Source organism: Parus major, chromosome 7 (assembly GCF_001522545.3).
Source record: "Parus major isolate Abel chromosome 7, Parus_major1.1, whole genome shotgun sequence".
NCBI classification, from domain to species: domain Eukaryota; kingdom Metazoa; phylum Chordata; class Aves; order Passeriformes; family Paridae; genus Parus; species Parus major.
Window position 1 is genome coordinate 26,472,687 of NC_031776.1, and position 13,629 is coordinate 26,486,315.

General features: G+C 38.9%; 1 protein-coding gene across 3 annotated transcripts; it reads left to right on the top strand.

Annotated features, from left to right (window-relative positions):
- The first annotated feature begins 23 nt into the window (after nt 1-23).
- Nucleotides 24-13,106, top strand: EAF2 (ELL associated factor 2). 3 transcript variants are annotated; one of them, XM_019007555.2, is made up of 7 exons: nt 87-199; nt 1,761-1,872; nt 2,472-2,566; nt 3,232-3,368; nt 4,130-4,275; nt 7,497-7,763; nt 12,261-13,106. In XM_019007555.2, the coding sequence occupies exons 3-7, from the start codon at nt 2,498-2,500 to the stop codon at nt 12,305-12,307; spliced, it is 666 nt and encodes a 221-aa protein (XP_018863100.1). In that variant the 5' UTR covers nt 87-199; nt 1,761-1,872; nt 2,472-2,497; the 3' UTR covers nt 12,308-13,106. The 3 variants fall into 3 exon arrangements, with proteins under 3 accessions (XP_015490673.1, XP_018863100.1, XP_033371884.1); XM_015635187.3 differs by lacking the exon at nt 1,761-1,872 and having other exon boundaries at nt 24-199; XM_033515993.1 differs by lacking the exons at nt 87-199; nt 1,761-1,872; nt 3,232-3,368 and having other exon boundaries at nt 2,487-2,566.
- The last annotated feature ends 523 nt before the right edge of the window (nt 13,107-13,629 follow it).

Sequence of the window (13,629 nt, forward strand, 5' to 3'; positions counted from 1 at the left end):
GTGGGCGGGTCCCGCCGGCCCGGGCGGCGTGAGGGATGCTCGGTGCGGGCGGCGGCGGCGGCCCCGGGGCCCGCCATGGTGTGAGGCGCTGCCGCGATGAACGGAACGGTCCCGTCGCTCTACGACCCCAAGGCGCGGGTGCTAAAGCTAGGGGAGAGCTTCGAGAAGCAGCCGCGCTGCGCCTTCCACACTGTCCGCTGTGAGTGCTGGGGTTGGAGCAACGCTCGGGGGTTGCGGGGGTCGGGGTTGGGGATTCAGTGGCCCCCGGTCCCCGCAGTCCCCCTGAAGGGCGGGAGGTGGCTGCGGCCATGCTCGGCGGCTGCCTCTGTCCCAGGATTCTGGGGTGCAGCTGGGCGCTGAGTGCCGTGGAGTGCTGGTCCGGGATTTCGGGAGCGGCGCAGGTTTCAGTCGGTGCTGGGAGCACATACGGCCATTGTATCCTAGAACTGTCCCTCTCTATCCGCTGGGCACTAACTTCGTTTTTTATGCCTTTTCCATAGTGTCTCTCTGGGGTTCTGCTGGAAACAGAGCTAAGCTGAACCTGTGGCTCTGTTTTCTTTCCTTGCGCTCAGTTTTCAGAAGTTCCGTATAATTCAGCAATCAAAGGTTAAAGGCGGGCAGCGTTAATCACGGAGCCAGTACACCCTCCCTGAGTACATAATTACTATCTAGAGAGGTGTGTGCCCAAAGATTCTGAGGGTAGCTAGGAAACAAATGCTCCCAGGATTATAGTCCTTGGTAATTTAGGACTGCAGCTTCTGGTTTTGTTGTCTGGCTATTTATAGACTGATATCCCCAAGATTCAGTCTCACGTATGTTCTCTGGAGAGTGTCCTGTGTGCAAGATGGGTAATGTGCTCTCTGAGCAAAGGGAACGGCACTTGGGCAGATTGTCTCCAACTGTGGAAGCGGATGAGAGGGGGAAAAGGCTATAAATGGATTTAAACAAATGCTGCAATTTGAAATTTATCCTAATTTTAAAGAGGACTAACAACTCTCTCTGGTACCTCCTACCCTTAGAGTTTCATGCTGACTCTTGTAATTTAATGATTTATTCTGAAATCTGTTTTGAAATCTCTCTTCCTTTCCAACAAATGAGACATAGAAACTGGCACGTTTGTCTGTTCTATCAAATGCACATGCAGAAGAAATATCCTCCAACACCTGACTTTTTTTTAACAGTTGAGTAAAAGGGAAAACAGCTGCTGGTTAGAAGTTAAGATTGGAAGTATTAATATCTTCATTTTCTCAAGTATTAACAGCCACGTGGCCATATGTTAAACAAATATTCTCTGATTTGATGAGAAACTTGAACGATTCTATGCTTATTCCTGTAAGACAACATTTAGATGTTTGCCCTAAACAAGGTTAGCAAGGGCTGTCACCTGTGTCTGAGCTGCGAGCCTCCTGCTGCACGCACAGCCCTGCTCACCAGCTCCTGCAGCCTTGTTTTCCTGCCCGGCCGTTGTGCTGGCTGGAGCCTTGCTTCCCAGCTGTGGTCTGTGCCTCCTGGGCCGTGGCTGCAGGCCGAGTTAGGGAACTGGGAAGCTCCCCAGCTGCAGGAATGCCGCCAGTGACCAGCTGCGTGAGATGGGGCAGGCAGCGAGGCGGGGAGCGTGTGCCGAGGTGTGGCCATGGAGCGTGTGCCGGCCCGTGGGTCCCCTCCGCACCTCTACCGGCATCGCGGGATGCGAGACCGGCCCTGCCTTATCCGGAGCTGCAGGCTCAACCCCACGTTGCGATAACCCTATGTTTTCACAGGCCTTGAAGAACCTCTTGATGCCATCCTGTCTCCCTAAATCGGCACAAACAGAGTTTTGGCTGTAGCCTTTCCCAATTTATTTGTGGTGGAAATGATACTTTGTAGGTAATGGTATGTAACAGAGCTGCCATGCTGATGCCTGAACACATGCATGTTTGCAGTGTTTCTTGGAGTTTTGAAAAGGACCAGAAATTGATACCCTCTTTTGCTCAAAACTTACTTTAACCAGTACTTTAGATGATGAAAAAAACAAAAATGTAAATAAATGTTAAATTGGGAAGGAATTTCACTTTAAGAAAAAATAACTATACTGAAACACCAAGTTTTTGTCAGGTTCTGACATGCTTGTTACAGTAAAGTCAGAAACAGAAAGAGAAAAAAATAACTATTTATCAATTCTTTTGAAAATAATTACATGAGAACTTATGTTTTGAAATATAACACAGCTTGTTTGCCCTTTTTACCCATTAAAACCTAAAGATGCTTTTCTAATTTTAACTGAAAGATTTAAACACTTACAATGAACCCTGAGAAAAGCAGTTTGAATTTGAATTCTACTGACTTGTGGAATGATCTGCTCAGGGGAATGGTAGATGACACACAAGCAAAAAAGGCTTTTACTTAATAGCCTCCAAATGCAATTAAGTGGTGTATGCATTTATAAGATTCCTGTAAAGCCTGTAAATAATCCAGTTTGTTTTTATATTTAGATGACTTTAAGCCTGCATCTATTGATATGTCCTGTGAAGGAGACCTTGAAGTTGGCAAAGGTGAACAGGTGACAATAACACTGCCAAATATCGAGGTGAGTCGATGTGGCTGAAGAGTGGCAGGCTTAAGGGAATGATTTATTTGGTTGTTCCAAGTATATATTCTGACTGTGGAAGGGTAGAAAGTTTTAGTGCTGTTTCAGAGCTGCCTGGGTGATTTTTAGAGTAGAAAAACAATTGCTCTAAGAATGTAAGACTACAAAAGACCCAAAGGTTAATCAGCTGCACTGTAACTTTAAGTGTATTTGCTGCTCTGGAAATATGCTGTAGGATGACCCAGAAGTGTTGCGTACACAGAAAAGCTTTATGTGTATGTTGGCAGTGCTAGCTTCCCCTTGGTATTTATTGCTCTAGTGTAGTTCTAAAGCAGGAAAGACTGGAAAGGGAAAATTTACTACCTGCCATGCTTTTCTGCTCTGCTGATATTGGGACTGAAACCCCTTTCAGTCAGAGGAGCCTGCTCTCCTTGTGAAATAAGCATTTAATCAGTTTCAAATGAAGCTAAGTGGGTAAAATCCCATTTCAGTCAAACACTAGCTGGTTTTGGACATGGCTACTATGAATCTCATTTGAGTTAACCAATAACATTTTTAATGGCTAGAAATGATCACTTGTAGTGAATTTGTCACCACTGATGGATTGCTGTTCCTAAGAAAAACGACTACAGGAGTAACTACTTACTGGACTTCTGATTTAATAGGGCTCAACTCCACCAGTGACTGTATTCAAGGGCTCAAAGAAGCCTTACCTAAAAGAATGTATCTTAATTATCAACCATGACACTGGAGAATGTCGCCTAGAGAAACTTAGTAGCAACATCACTGTGAAAAAAACCAGGTGGGTGATTTACAGGAGAAACAACTGTGCTTTACTCATTGTGAAAATCAGTTTGTTAATGAGTCTAAACTGAGATATATAACTACATATTACTATTTTTAGGAAAACATAATTTTAGAAAGTACCTTGTTCAAAGGAATGAAAAGCCTGCTTTCTCAGCAAACTGACTTCAAATCTTTTGAGTCATAACTGCAGAAGAAATGGAAATTTATATTTGTTAACCAAAACATGTTATATTATTGAAAGAAATAGTAACTATTTTCTGGTGAGTTTAGAGGGAAGAAAACAAAGATCTCTTTGGCTAGTAGCTTGCCTACTGTCTTCTGACTTGTAAATGAGGAAAAAAACCTGAAAAATTTATGACGAGTCTCAGTAATTTTAATGGCTTGTTTTTCTCATACCAAGTTTTTGTAATATTTTTTTTCTGCTGCTGAGTCCATATAAGCAACTTCCAGCAGAATCATTAAGCAATCCTGGGTAGCAAGGTGTAAAAAAAAAATCAATTGACAAACTGTTATGAAGTTATTAGCACTGTATCAAAAAATCACTTTTAACACACATATGTATAATATCAATAGTATAATATTATTATGTTATATGTATTAGTATAACAACTGACCAGTATAACTTACCTAAGAATCTAATGATGCTATTTAGAAAGGCATGAGAAATAATTCCATGGTACCATATCCCCTGTGTTCTTGCCTTTTTCCTTGCATCTTGCCTTCTAGTAATTAAAAATCTTTCTCTTTTACACACAGAGCTGAAGGAAGTAGTAAAGTCCAGTCTCGCATTGAGCAGCAACAGCAGCAAATGCGAAATGCAACAAAAGTTCCAAATAACATTAAAAACTCTCCATCAAAAGAAAAAACGTTTCCATCTTCTCCTATGGATGACATTGAACAGGGTAAGCTCCACTGTCACATAAGTTTCAGAAACTTTGATGTTAACAAGCAATTGGTTTTTAAGAGGTTTTTGCATGTGTAGGTTGTTTTTGTTTTGTTTTGTGTTATTTGAGTTTCACACTAGAAGCTGATTATGTGAGCAACTTTACTCTGATATGGAAATGACCACTCTGGCTCAAGTGGGTAAAAAAGCAGTATTTGTAGCTTGCTATAGTAAAAAAACAGCTGCACCATTAGACTTAATAATGCCAAGAGTCCTGGTGTTGTCTCCTTGACTCTGTCTTCCACTGCTACTTTAATCAAGTGTATAGTTGGTTGTATTGTGATACTGGAACTAAGTCACTTCCATTTTGACATTGCTCCTTTTTCTTTCTGTGCACTCAGCAAATATGTTACAGTACTTTACAACTCAACATTCACTTTAAATTACCAGATAGAGCCCTGTGGAAGATGAGGTTCCAATGAAAAAGACAGCTAAAAAGCTTGCATAAATCAACCCTTGAGCAGTGCTATGTACTGTTTCCTTGAGAGACTCTGGTTTGGTGTGACACTCATATTTCACTTAATATGAGGCCTTATTTCCTTTGGGAGGACAAGGAAGAGATGGCAGGTGGTAATTACTTGCTACAAAAATGCTGACAGGTGGCAGTTTCATTGACTGGAACTGACATCTGCTTCCTAAGTTGTTCTGAATTCCTTTAAACAGATTTTTTTAGATGTATCATTATGAAGATGATTTTTGTTTCCATTTTGGTCTTAAGCTCTGACCACCAGTTTATATTGCAGAACAGTACTCAAATTCATCTAAGGTTTCAAAGAAGAAGGAAAACTTGAGCACATCAAATAAAATTATGCCTTTTCTAGGTGTTTTTGGGGGGAGTGGTGGTATCAAACACTGAGTCTCCTAAGTGATTGCCAATGTACCAAACTGTTATGTAGTGCCAGTCCAATTTTGAATACTATTTAAAATGCTGAAAAATTGAAAAGGATGGTAGAGATATCAAGTCATCTAGTCCATCCTTCTGTCCTAAAGTCAGATTTCTGATGTAACTTTTAACCTGTTCTTAGAACCTTCCACTGACAGATCCTTGTACTTGCTGGCAAGCCATTTCAGGGCTTTGCTCTCCTTACTGTTCAGGTTCTCCTGTATAAATAGTCTAACAGCAAACCTATTACTACTTTCATGTTTATCATGCAAGTACAGAGCAGATTACTGTGCTGCTTTTGAGCAGTCCTTCACAGACTCAAACTCCTCTTTCCTATTCTTTATGCAAAATGATGCCAGTTGGTTCAATCTTTCCTTGAAGTTTACTTTCTAAATTCCTGATTTGCTGTCAATTTCCTTTAGCTTTCTTGCAATGAGTCCAAAAACTTCCTAAAATATAGTCCGTAAACACACCTACTGAGGTTTTAGCAGTGCTGATGTGACAAGAAGGCTGCCTTAGAGTCACTATTCATCTTTATATACAAAGAACAAATAGTATCACAAGACCAAACAGTATCAAGTCATTTCCGCACAGCCTGGTGTGGTAGAATCGTGTGTAGAAATCCACTGTAACTCTCAGACTCTTCAGAAGTGTTGCCTGCTTAATTCTTCTTCATCCCGTGGCTGTAATTAACTATTCCTGCTTAAGTACACTACCTGGAACTTGTTACCGGCTTTTTCTGGGGTGGAGGGGAAGCTCATTCTGCCATTAATCCTCTAGTATGTGTACAGCTCTTCGTTCACTGGTTAAAATGACTTAATTTAAATTCTGTCTGATTAAATTACATCAAAATTCAAGGCAGAGATCTTACTTCTCAGCTTTTGGTTTTGGCCATTCACTGAAAATTGTTCTTATATTAGACATTGCTTAGGAGGAAGTGGAATTGAATGCTTAGGAATTGAGTGGTGTCTTTCAGTTAGGTGTCTTACAGCTCCAGATGTGTGGTGGGTCATGTTCTTATACATGCCCTTAATTAAAGAAGGATGCTTAGATGCTTCCAATTCTTATTTCCTTTCTGCTCCCCTTCTTTTTTTCCCTATGTTTGAGTTGTCCAGTCTTTCAGTGCTCTTTCTTTTCTCTACTAGCATTGGGTTAATTTGTCTCTGTAGCCATAGCTGCACTACTTCAGGTGCCATTTTTCCTGAATACCATTTTCTTTTTGATTGGCCTTTGATAAAGATGGCCTTTCCTTTAGATTGGCCTTTGATAACTTATATTTCATAGAAGTTTGTTTCAAAGATTAATCTTTTTTTCCCTTCTCCCTTCTTCTCTTAAGCTTTGCACTGTCATACATCTTGGTGACTTTCACCTTCAACCTGTTCTGTATTGCATAAATTTGAAGAGAGATGAGTTACTCTCCTACTTGCTTTATTGTGTCTGCTATATCAAAGCTGATGCTGAAGTATTCTAAGAGCTTGTGAGACCATCTTAACAAATGTCTAGGTAGTTACAATCTTGTATAGTGATGAGCTTCTGCACCCTGTATAATTTCTCAAGTCCTCCCTCCACCATGATTCAGAGGTCTGTTTCACACTTCTCTCAGCTCTTGTGTTCTGCACAATTATTATGTGTACCCTTCTGCAAAGACTGACTTCCTCTGTATGTTGGACTTACGTGGGAAATGCATACTGTGAAGCATTATTTGTGTGTCAAATCTATAATGAAACAAGGTTATGGAGAAATCTTCCTCATATAAACTTTGGATGGTTCTTTTGGATATTCTTCAGGCTTAACTTGATTTTGAGCAAAAGCTGGTCCAAACAAGTGTACTGATTGTAATGCTGAACTGCTGGGAGGCATTTTGGATGCAGTTGCAGACATCTTGCAGTGACCGATCTGTGGATTGTAACTGCAGTTTTAGTCAGTGAAAGCCATATTTGGGGTGTTAAGGAAAACACAGAACATTTTGTGTTGCAGATATTAAAGGCTATGTGGGATGCATTACCCCATGGAATGCAGGGTTAAGTTTTTGTGTTCACAGTCACCCTTGTTCTAACATTTGGCTTGAAAGGGAGAAAGTGCTCAAGCTATAAGGGTAGAAAACCACATGATAGGCTAGATACTCACTTGTGCCCTTTTCTTTGTTCTGGAGAGCTTTGGTGGGTTTGGTCTGGGGTGTTTTAAAGTTGCTGTAATGTGTGCCTGATGTCTGTTGATGTTTTTTTCCTTTTTTCTCCTCTTCCCTATATTTCAATTATGATGAATGTAAACTGAGAAACAAATCATATTGTTTGCAGAGCTAAAAGCAGAAGCCAGTATCATGGACCAGCTAAGTAGCTCTGATAGCTCATCTGACTCAAAAAGTTCTTCGTCCTCTTCATCAAGTAGTGAAAATAGTTCTAGTGATTCTGAAGATGAGGAAATGAAGCCCTCTCTTCCTATGTCCATGCCATATTTGCAGCCTCAGCCTACTGTGTCTGCCATACCACAACAGGCTGTTCCTGACAAAGATGCCAGTCATAACAGATCCCAAGAGAGCAGTGGTCATATGATGAATACACTACGTAAGTACAAAGACTGTTCTTTTCTTAGTGCACAATTCCAGACATCAAGATTCTGAAAGGAAACCATATTGTTTTTAAGTATGTCTCTGTTATAATTAAAACTGTGGGAAGTGATGCTAGGGTTTGATTGTTCAGCAGCAGGCTGAATTGGACACTGGGCTAGAAGGTATGTGGTTCACAGAGATATTAAATTGAAGCTGAAGCAGTTGAAAATATTTCCTAAGCTGTTCTGCCTTCCTCCCAGTTCTATACATTGGGACTGGAGAACAGTAATTTTGTATTGAAAATACTTGAACTAACAAGGCACTCCCTAAACATATGCTTATAATTTCTTGGATAAAACTATGGGAAGGATACTATGGTTGCAATACTCTGAGTTACAGAAAAGATTGTGTATTCTTAGCTGTGTCAGTTACAATTACTCATGGCAGTGTTCCACTGGCCAACATGGCAAAACTGTCCTTTGCATATAAAGGAAGGAGGTGATTTGCTTTCAGGTGGTATTATCTTATTCCACACATTAGGCAACTAAAACTGTAATTTGAAGAGTAGCTGTGATGTTCAAGAGGGTTGCTGCACAACCTGGAATTGAATGCTCAATGTATTCAAGAAAAGGAAAGTTTAGAAGACTCTCACATTAAAAAAAAAAAAAAATCCCACTAGGCAGAGAAACTTAAATTCACTACCTAAATAACAGGAGTATTCAGACATAGAAGTGAGTATTCACCTATGATAACTCTTCCAGAATGATTCAATTTTTAATTCACTGCTTAGCTGCCATATTGGTTTGAAGAGATTTCCATCAATCCTGCTTTGTGGCTTAAGATCATTATGGTTTATCATTTATATGTAAACTTGTTATACTGAAATTTTAGACTCGGGCAGATCTACTTTTATTTCAGCTCTTAGTGGATAACATGAATGACAGTTCTTTTTATTTTCTCTTTTTTCTTTTTTTTTTTTTTTTTTAGCTAGTATTTAAATACTTAAATAACCTGATTGATATTTAATTATGTACTGCATTAACAGATAAGATCAGACTGAAAGGTCCTGTGACTTCACAAGCAGAGAACTAAATGCTGCTTTCATTTTACTGTCACTGCAAAGAACAAAGTCTTCATGTTTACAATTTGTATAACTTTAGAGTGCCACTTATTTCAACCCTTACTGACAAATGTGATTTCCTGTTCTCCACACTTTAAATAAAGTTGTTATGAAAATGTGATTAAGCTTTATCCCCAGTGACAGAATCTCAGGTGGCAATGCTTCCAGTGGGAAATACAAGTACAGGTGGTGAAGTCCACCAGTTCCAGCAAAGGGAGAAAATGCTGCTTAAACCATGACAACATCAAGACTGTTTCAGGGGGAGTCGGTGGCTTGATGTTGCTTGAGAACTATGTTGACAGGTAGAACCTCTGCCTGTAACCTTAGGCCTCTGAGTTTGTCCAGCTCTTGAGATTATTGCCATTTACTTCTATTATGGTTACAGATATGTTACAGTTTAAAACAATTCCATCTCTAACTTTCAGTGCAGTTAAGACTTACAGGACACTTCCACTAGTTAAAGATCAAACCAGCTACTTCCGAGGAGATTGCTTTTCTCTAGCTCTGTTGCTGAGTGAATTTGGCAGGAGCGTAAAACCTAGAGACACTAAATGGATAGCACATTGTTCTACTTTGAATGGCAGGAGTTCTGAGTCTGATTTTGTACAGTCATTTCTTCCACCTCAAATGAAGTTTTGCAAAAATAAAATATTGGATCAACAAATGTCAGCACAAGCTGCTTGCTTGTCTAATCTTGCTTTGAGGTGTGTGTACTTAGTCTGTGACTAGTTCTGTGCACTTCTGTAGAATTAGGGCTATACCAGGTAATTAGTGAAGTTTTTCTTTAACATTCTGTGTGCATGGAGAAGGTTGGGGAAAGCTTAGAGAACAGTGTTTTATCTTGCATGTAGAAAATATACAGCTGAGATTTTGTAGAACTTGGAAAATGAAGGAGGTGGTGTCTAGAGCATGATAACTAAATACTTCTGTCAGGTACATATCTACCTCTTCAGGAATCTTGGGCTCAAGACTGCCCCTCACTCACAAAATACTACTTCTTCCCCTTTCTATCTTGAGAAGCTGATTATATAGGCTCACAACTTGCCATATAATAAAATCTGTAAATGGCGGCACTAATAAATCTGTTCTTCATGAATATTTGATCATATGTTGCTTTATGTCTACTTTTTGTTTAAACAAGGGTTATGTTAAACAAAGTAGCTTTCCAAAGAAAACCCAGCATAGATGGGCTATTCTGTGGCCTTGTGTTAGATACTTAGTATTCAACACAACTTCACCACTTTTGACGCTTGGTGCTGGTACAGACATAGCTGTTTTATTTTGACAAGTAATAATTTCCCTTATATTAGCTTGGTATTGGTGTGACCACTAAGATGTCTGAAACAGTGATCACTCCAATGAGTTTCCCTGTTCCCTGTAACTAGCAAGAATTCAGTTGAATATATTACATTCACTGATTTAAAAACATAGGAAATGCAATTTGCAGTGCAATCTATTTCCCCAATTAGTATTGCTAATAAGCAACTGGCACCATGAAAATTCAACAGTTCTCCCTCACTTTACTACTGTCGCATTAAGCACAATAGTCTAGATGTTTCTTCAGGATCCTCATTAAATGAGCTTTCTGTCTTTGCACCAAATCCATCTGAAAGCCACCAGCTCTACTTTGTGCTATTTTGCCCTCTCTCTGAAGAAGTTTTTTGGAGATAGGGTTGTAAAAATGAGGCAGAAAGTTTAGCCTGAAGTAAATCCTAACATATTAATTCTGACTCTGGAACGCGGAGTTCTTGCTTTTCCCATCTGCTGGTTTTCTCAAGCATTGGTATTTTTGGCTAGTGTTACAGGGTTTGTGTAATTTCTATTAACTGTGTTGAAATAACTTTTGAAGGCTGCAGAAACATTATTTGTAAGGTTATCTTCTTGTTCACACTCCCTGTCCTCTCATAAAGTAGGTAGTGCATAACAGTGCTGGGATTTCTAAGAATTCACAGTAATTCTCCTTGGAGTGATAAATAAAGGAGTTTCATTTACCAATACCATTCAATTTCTTGAAAGATCTTTTAGGATATTACATTGTTATGAATAGTTATTGACAAATAACTTGATTTTGTTCTTTCTAAATTGCTTTTAAAATTTATCTTAATATGGCTGTAATTTTTTTCTCTATATAGATGATTGGAAACAAAAAAAATGTCTACAGTAATACTTTATAAAGATTGCTGGAAACAACCATCTTCACTATTCTTTTCTTATATAAAGTGTTTTTGTTGTTGCAGAGAAACATGTACCACTTTCTAAGCTTTACTGCTGACACAGTGGAAAACAAAGGAAGGCTAAATGCAGCCATGTTAAAGACTCCAGTGTTCTGGCAGAAATGATATGCCTGAGAATAAAAGATCCAATCTGTCTTGTGGGGTTTACCCACTTGAGGTTACTTTTTCACCCATCTGCAAAAGTGGTCTATGAAGGGTGCTGCAGCTGAGGAAAGGGCATGTGAAAATAGTGTGTTGACTCAGTTTTCTCAGTTTCAGTGATTTTTCTTTTATTTTTAGGCTATTTCTGCACAGCCTGAGATTATTGGTTTATTTCTTTTGTAATGGCTGTTTGGCAAGGGAGGTGTGAGTAAAAGCATACCAGTTGGAACAGACTCCTAAAAACGTGTGGGAAGTTGCTAGATATGATGTAGATTGTGTAGAGCATGCTGCTATATTTTTTGTTAGTTATCTGTCATCCTGGGAAGATTCCCCTCCTCCCACCCTCTGAGCTTATGGACATCCACAGCAAGCACAGTGTAGTCTTTTTATTTTACTTCCTCATTTTGAAATATATATAGAGAGAGAGCCACCAAATTAAAGTGCTGTGTAAAATTTCTTTTGATGTTTTGTTTGCTCACTTGTTCCAAAACCAGTTTGAAATAGTAGGTCACTGATACATCTTTAAGTGGTACGTCAAAGAGCTGCTCTTCTTGATTGAGACACCACTTTGTTTTCAAGCACAGCTGAGTAGCATTCAGACGTGTTTCCAAAAAAACCCAACAACTTGTTTTTCATAAAACTGCATTCACCAGCAGTTTTTCCACTTGTGAAGCATGAAAATGTGGGTGGCAGAGATACTTAGGTGTTGTCTTTTATGATCTGGTGATATTAAATAAATGCCCTTGTGCAAATATGCTAATGGCTTCCTTGCCAAGATTTTAAAATTGTAGAAAAGTGATCTCTCTAAGGTTCTGTCACTGGGTGTGTGGTTCTATACGTACTTATTCTTTTAACATAGAATAGTTTGGGTTAGAAGAGACTTGAAGGATCATCTTGTCCAGCCCCCCTTACCTGTTTGCTATTAGCTTTTCTAAGCCTTAATTTGGAAAGGGAAGATCTTGAAAGAAGAAAATTATTTCCTTGAAAATGACTAATATATTGACTCTTTCTCTTCTAGGAAATGACTTGCAGCTGAGTGAATCTGGAAGCGATAGTGATGACTGAACAACTTTTTGGCCTTAAATGTATCACCTTTTTTTGCTAAATAAGTCTTAGCATCTGTTTTGCACTAAGATTAGATTACCAGAGACTGGAATGAATGTCCTCAATTTTGATAACAGACATCCTAATTTTCTACTGACACATCATGTCTATAATACAGCAGCATTGATATCCTGTCAGTGCTATGGTTATGTGTTTATCTTTCAAATTACTGTATTTACAGTAAAATTGTGTATGATCTGATTTTGATTATTTTTGCCTCAGCCACCTGTTTTACTTGAAACTGATTTGTAACAGCTAGTTACTTTATATAAATAGCTATGGAATGGAGAAATTTCTGATATTTATGGAGGCAAGTTTCCTTCCTATCATTTAAATGCTGATCTCACAACTTTGACCTGGAGGGAGTGAAAGGGAGAACAACTAAATGAGGTCTGCCATGTCAGCTACACTTTTTGTTCAGTTCACAGTTTATACCTTTAAGGAAACTGCTGAATAATGTGGTCCACTAGTGCAGTTACAGTTTACAATTGTTCAACACATTGCTGAATTCTTAATTTCATTGTATAATCGGACTTTATATTTCTGAGCCTCAAGATTCCTAAGGGAACTTATCTATTCTCTGCCTGTTTTATGTAACTTGAATAGGGCAGTCTTTTTACAACCTTTTTGTATCTAAATTTAGGTAACTGCAGAGACAGCAATGAATTTCCTTCATTCAATTCTGTAACGGAAATCAGAAAATTTCTTTGTGGAAGTATAAAAGTAATTTAATAAAGGAAATGTCTATCATTTTCATGCATCAGATTGTTTTTACTGATTAAGAATTTTATTTTCTACCTAAAGTAGTCATTCCAGTGAAAGGGTCAGGCAAAGAAATAAAGCAGTGAAATAGTAGCTAATAAGGATCTCCATCCTGTCTCCAAGACTGAAATGTTCGTTGCTTTTGTTACATTGAGGTGACTCTTACTAAGAGCTTGCCAAAAGTTTTTGGTGGTGCAACTGAATGTTTATTACGGATTATATCCAAATGCCAGTGAGAGGTAATACTATATTAGACAAAAAAAGGTCTTATTTTTTCCACATTTGAAATTATACTTCATGACCTGAAGAACTAAGGATCAGACTCCAAATTTCATCCTGTAATTTACTACTTAAGAGTTTTGTAACACTAGCAAATGTCTGTAGGGTGAGTTCTGACAAGATAAGTCTGTTCAGTCTTGCACAGAAGTCTCCTTTGCTGGATTGCAGTGATTGGGTCACAGTTGTGTGTCTAAACTGAGGATTGAATCCCATATGTCAGCCTGAATGTGCAGACAAGGAAA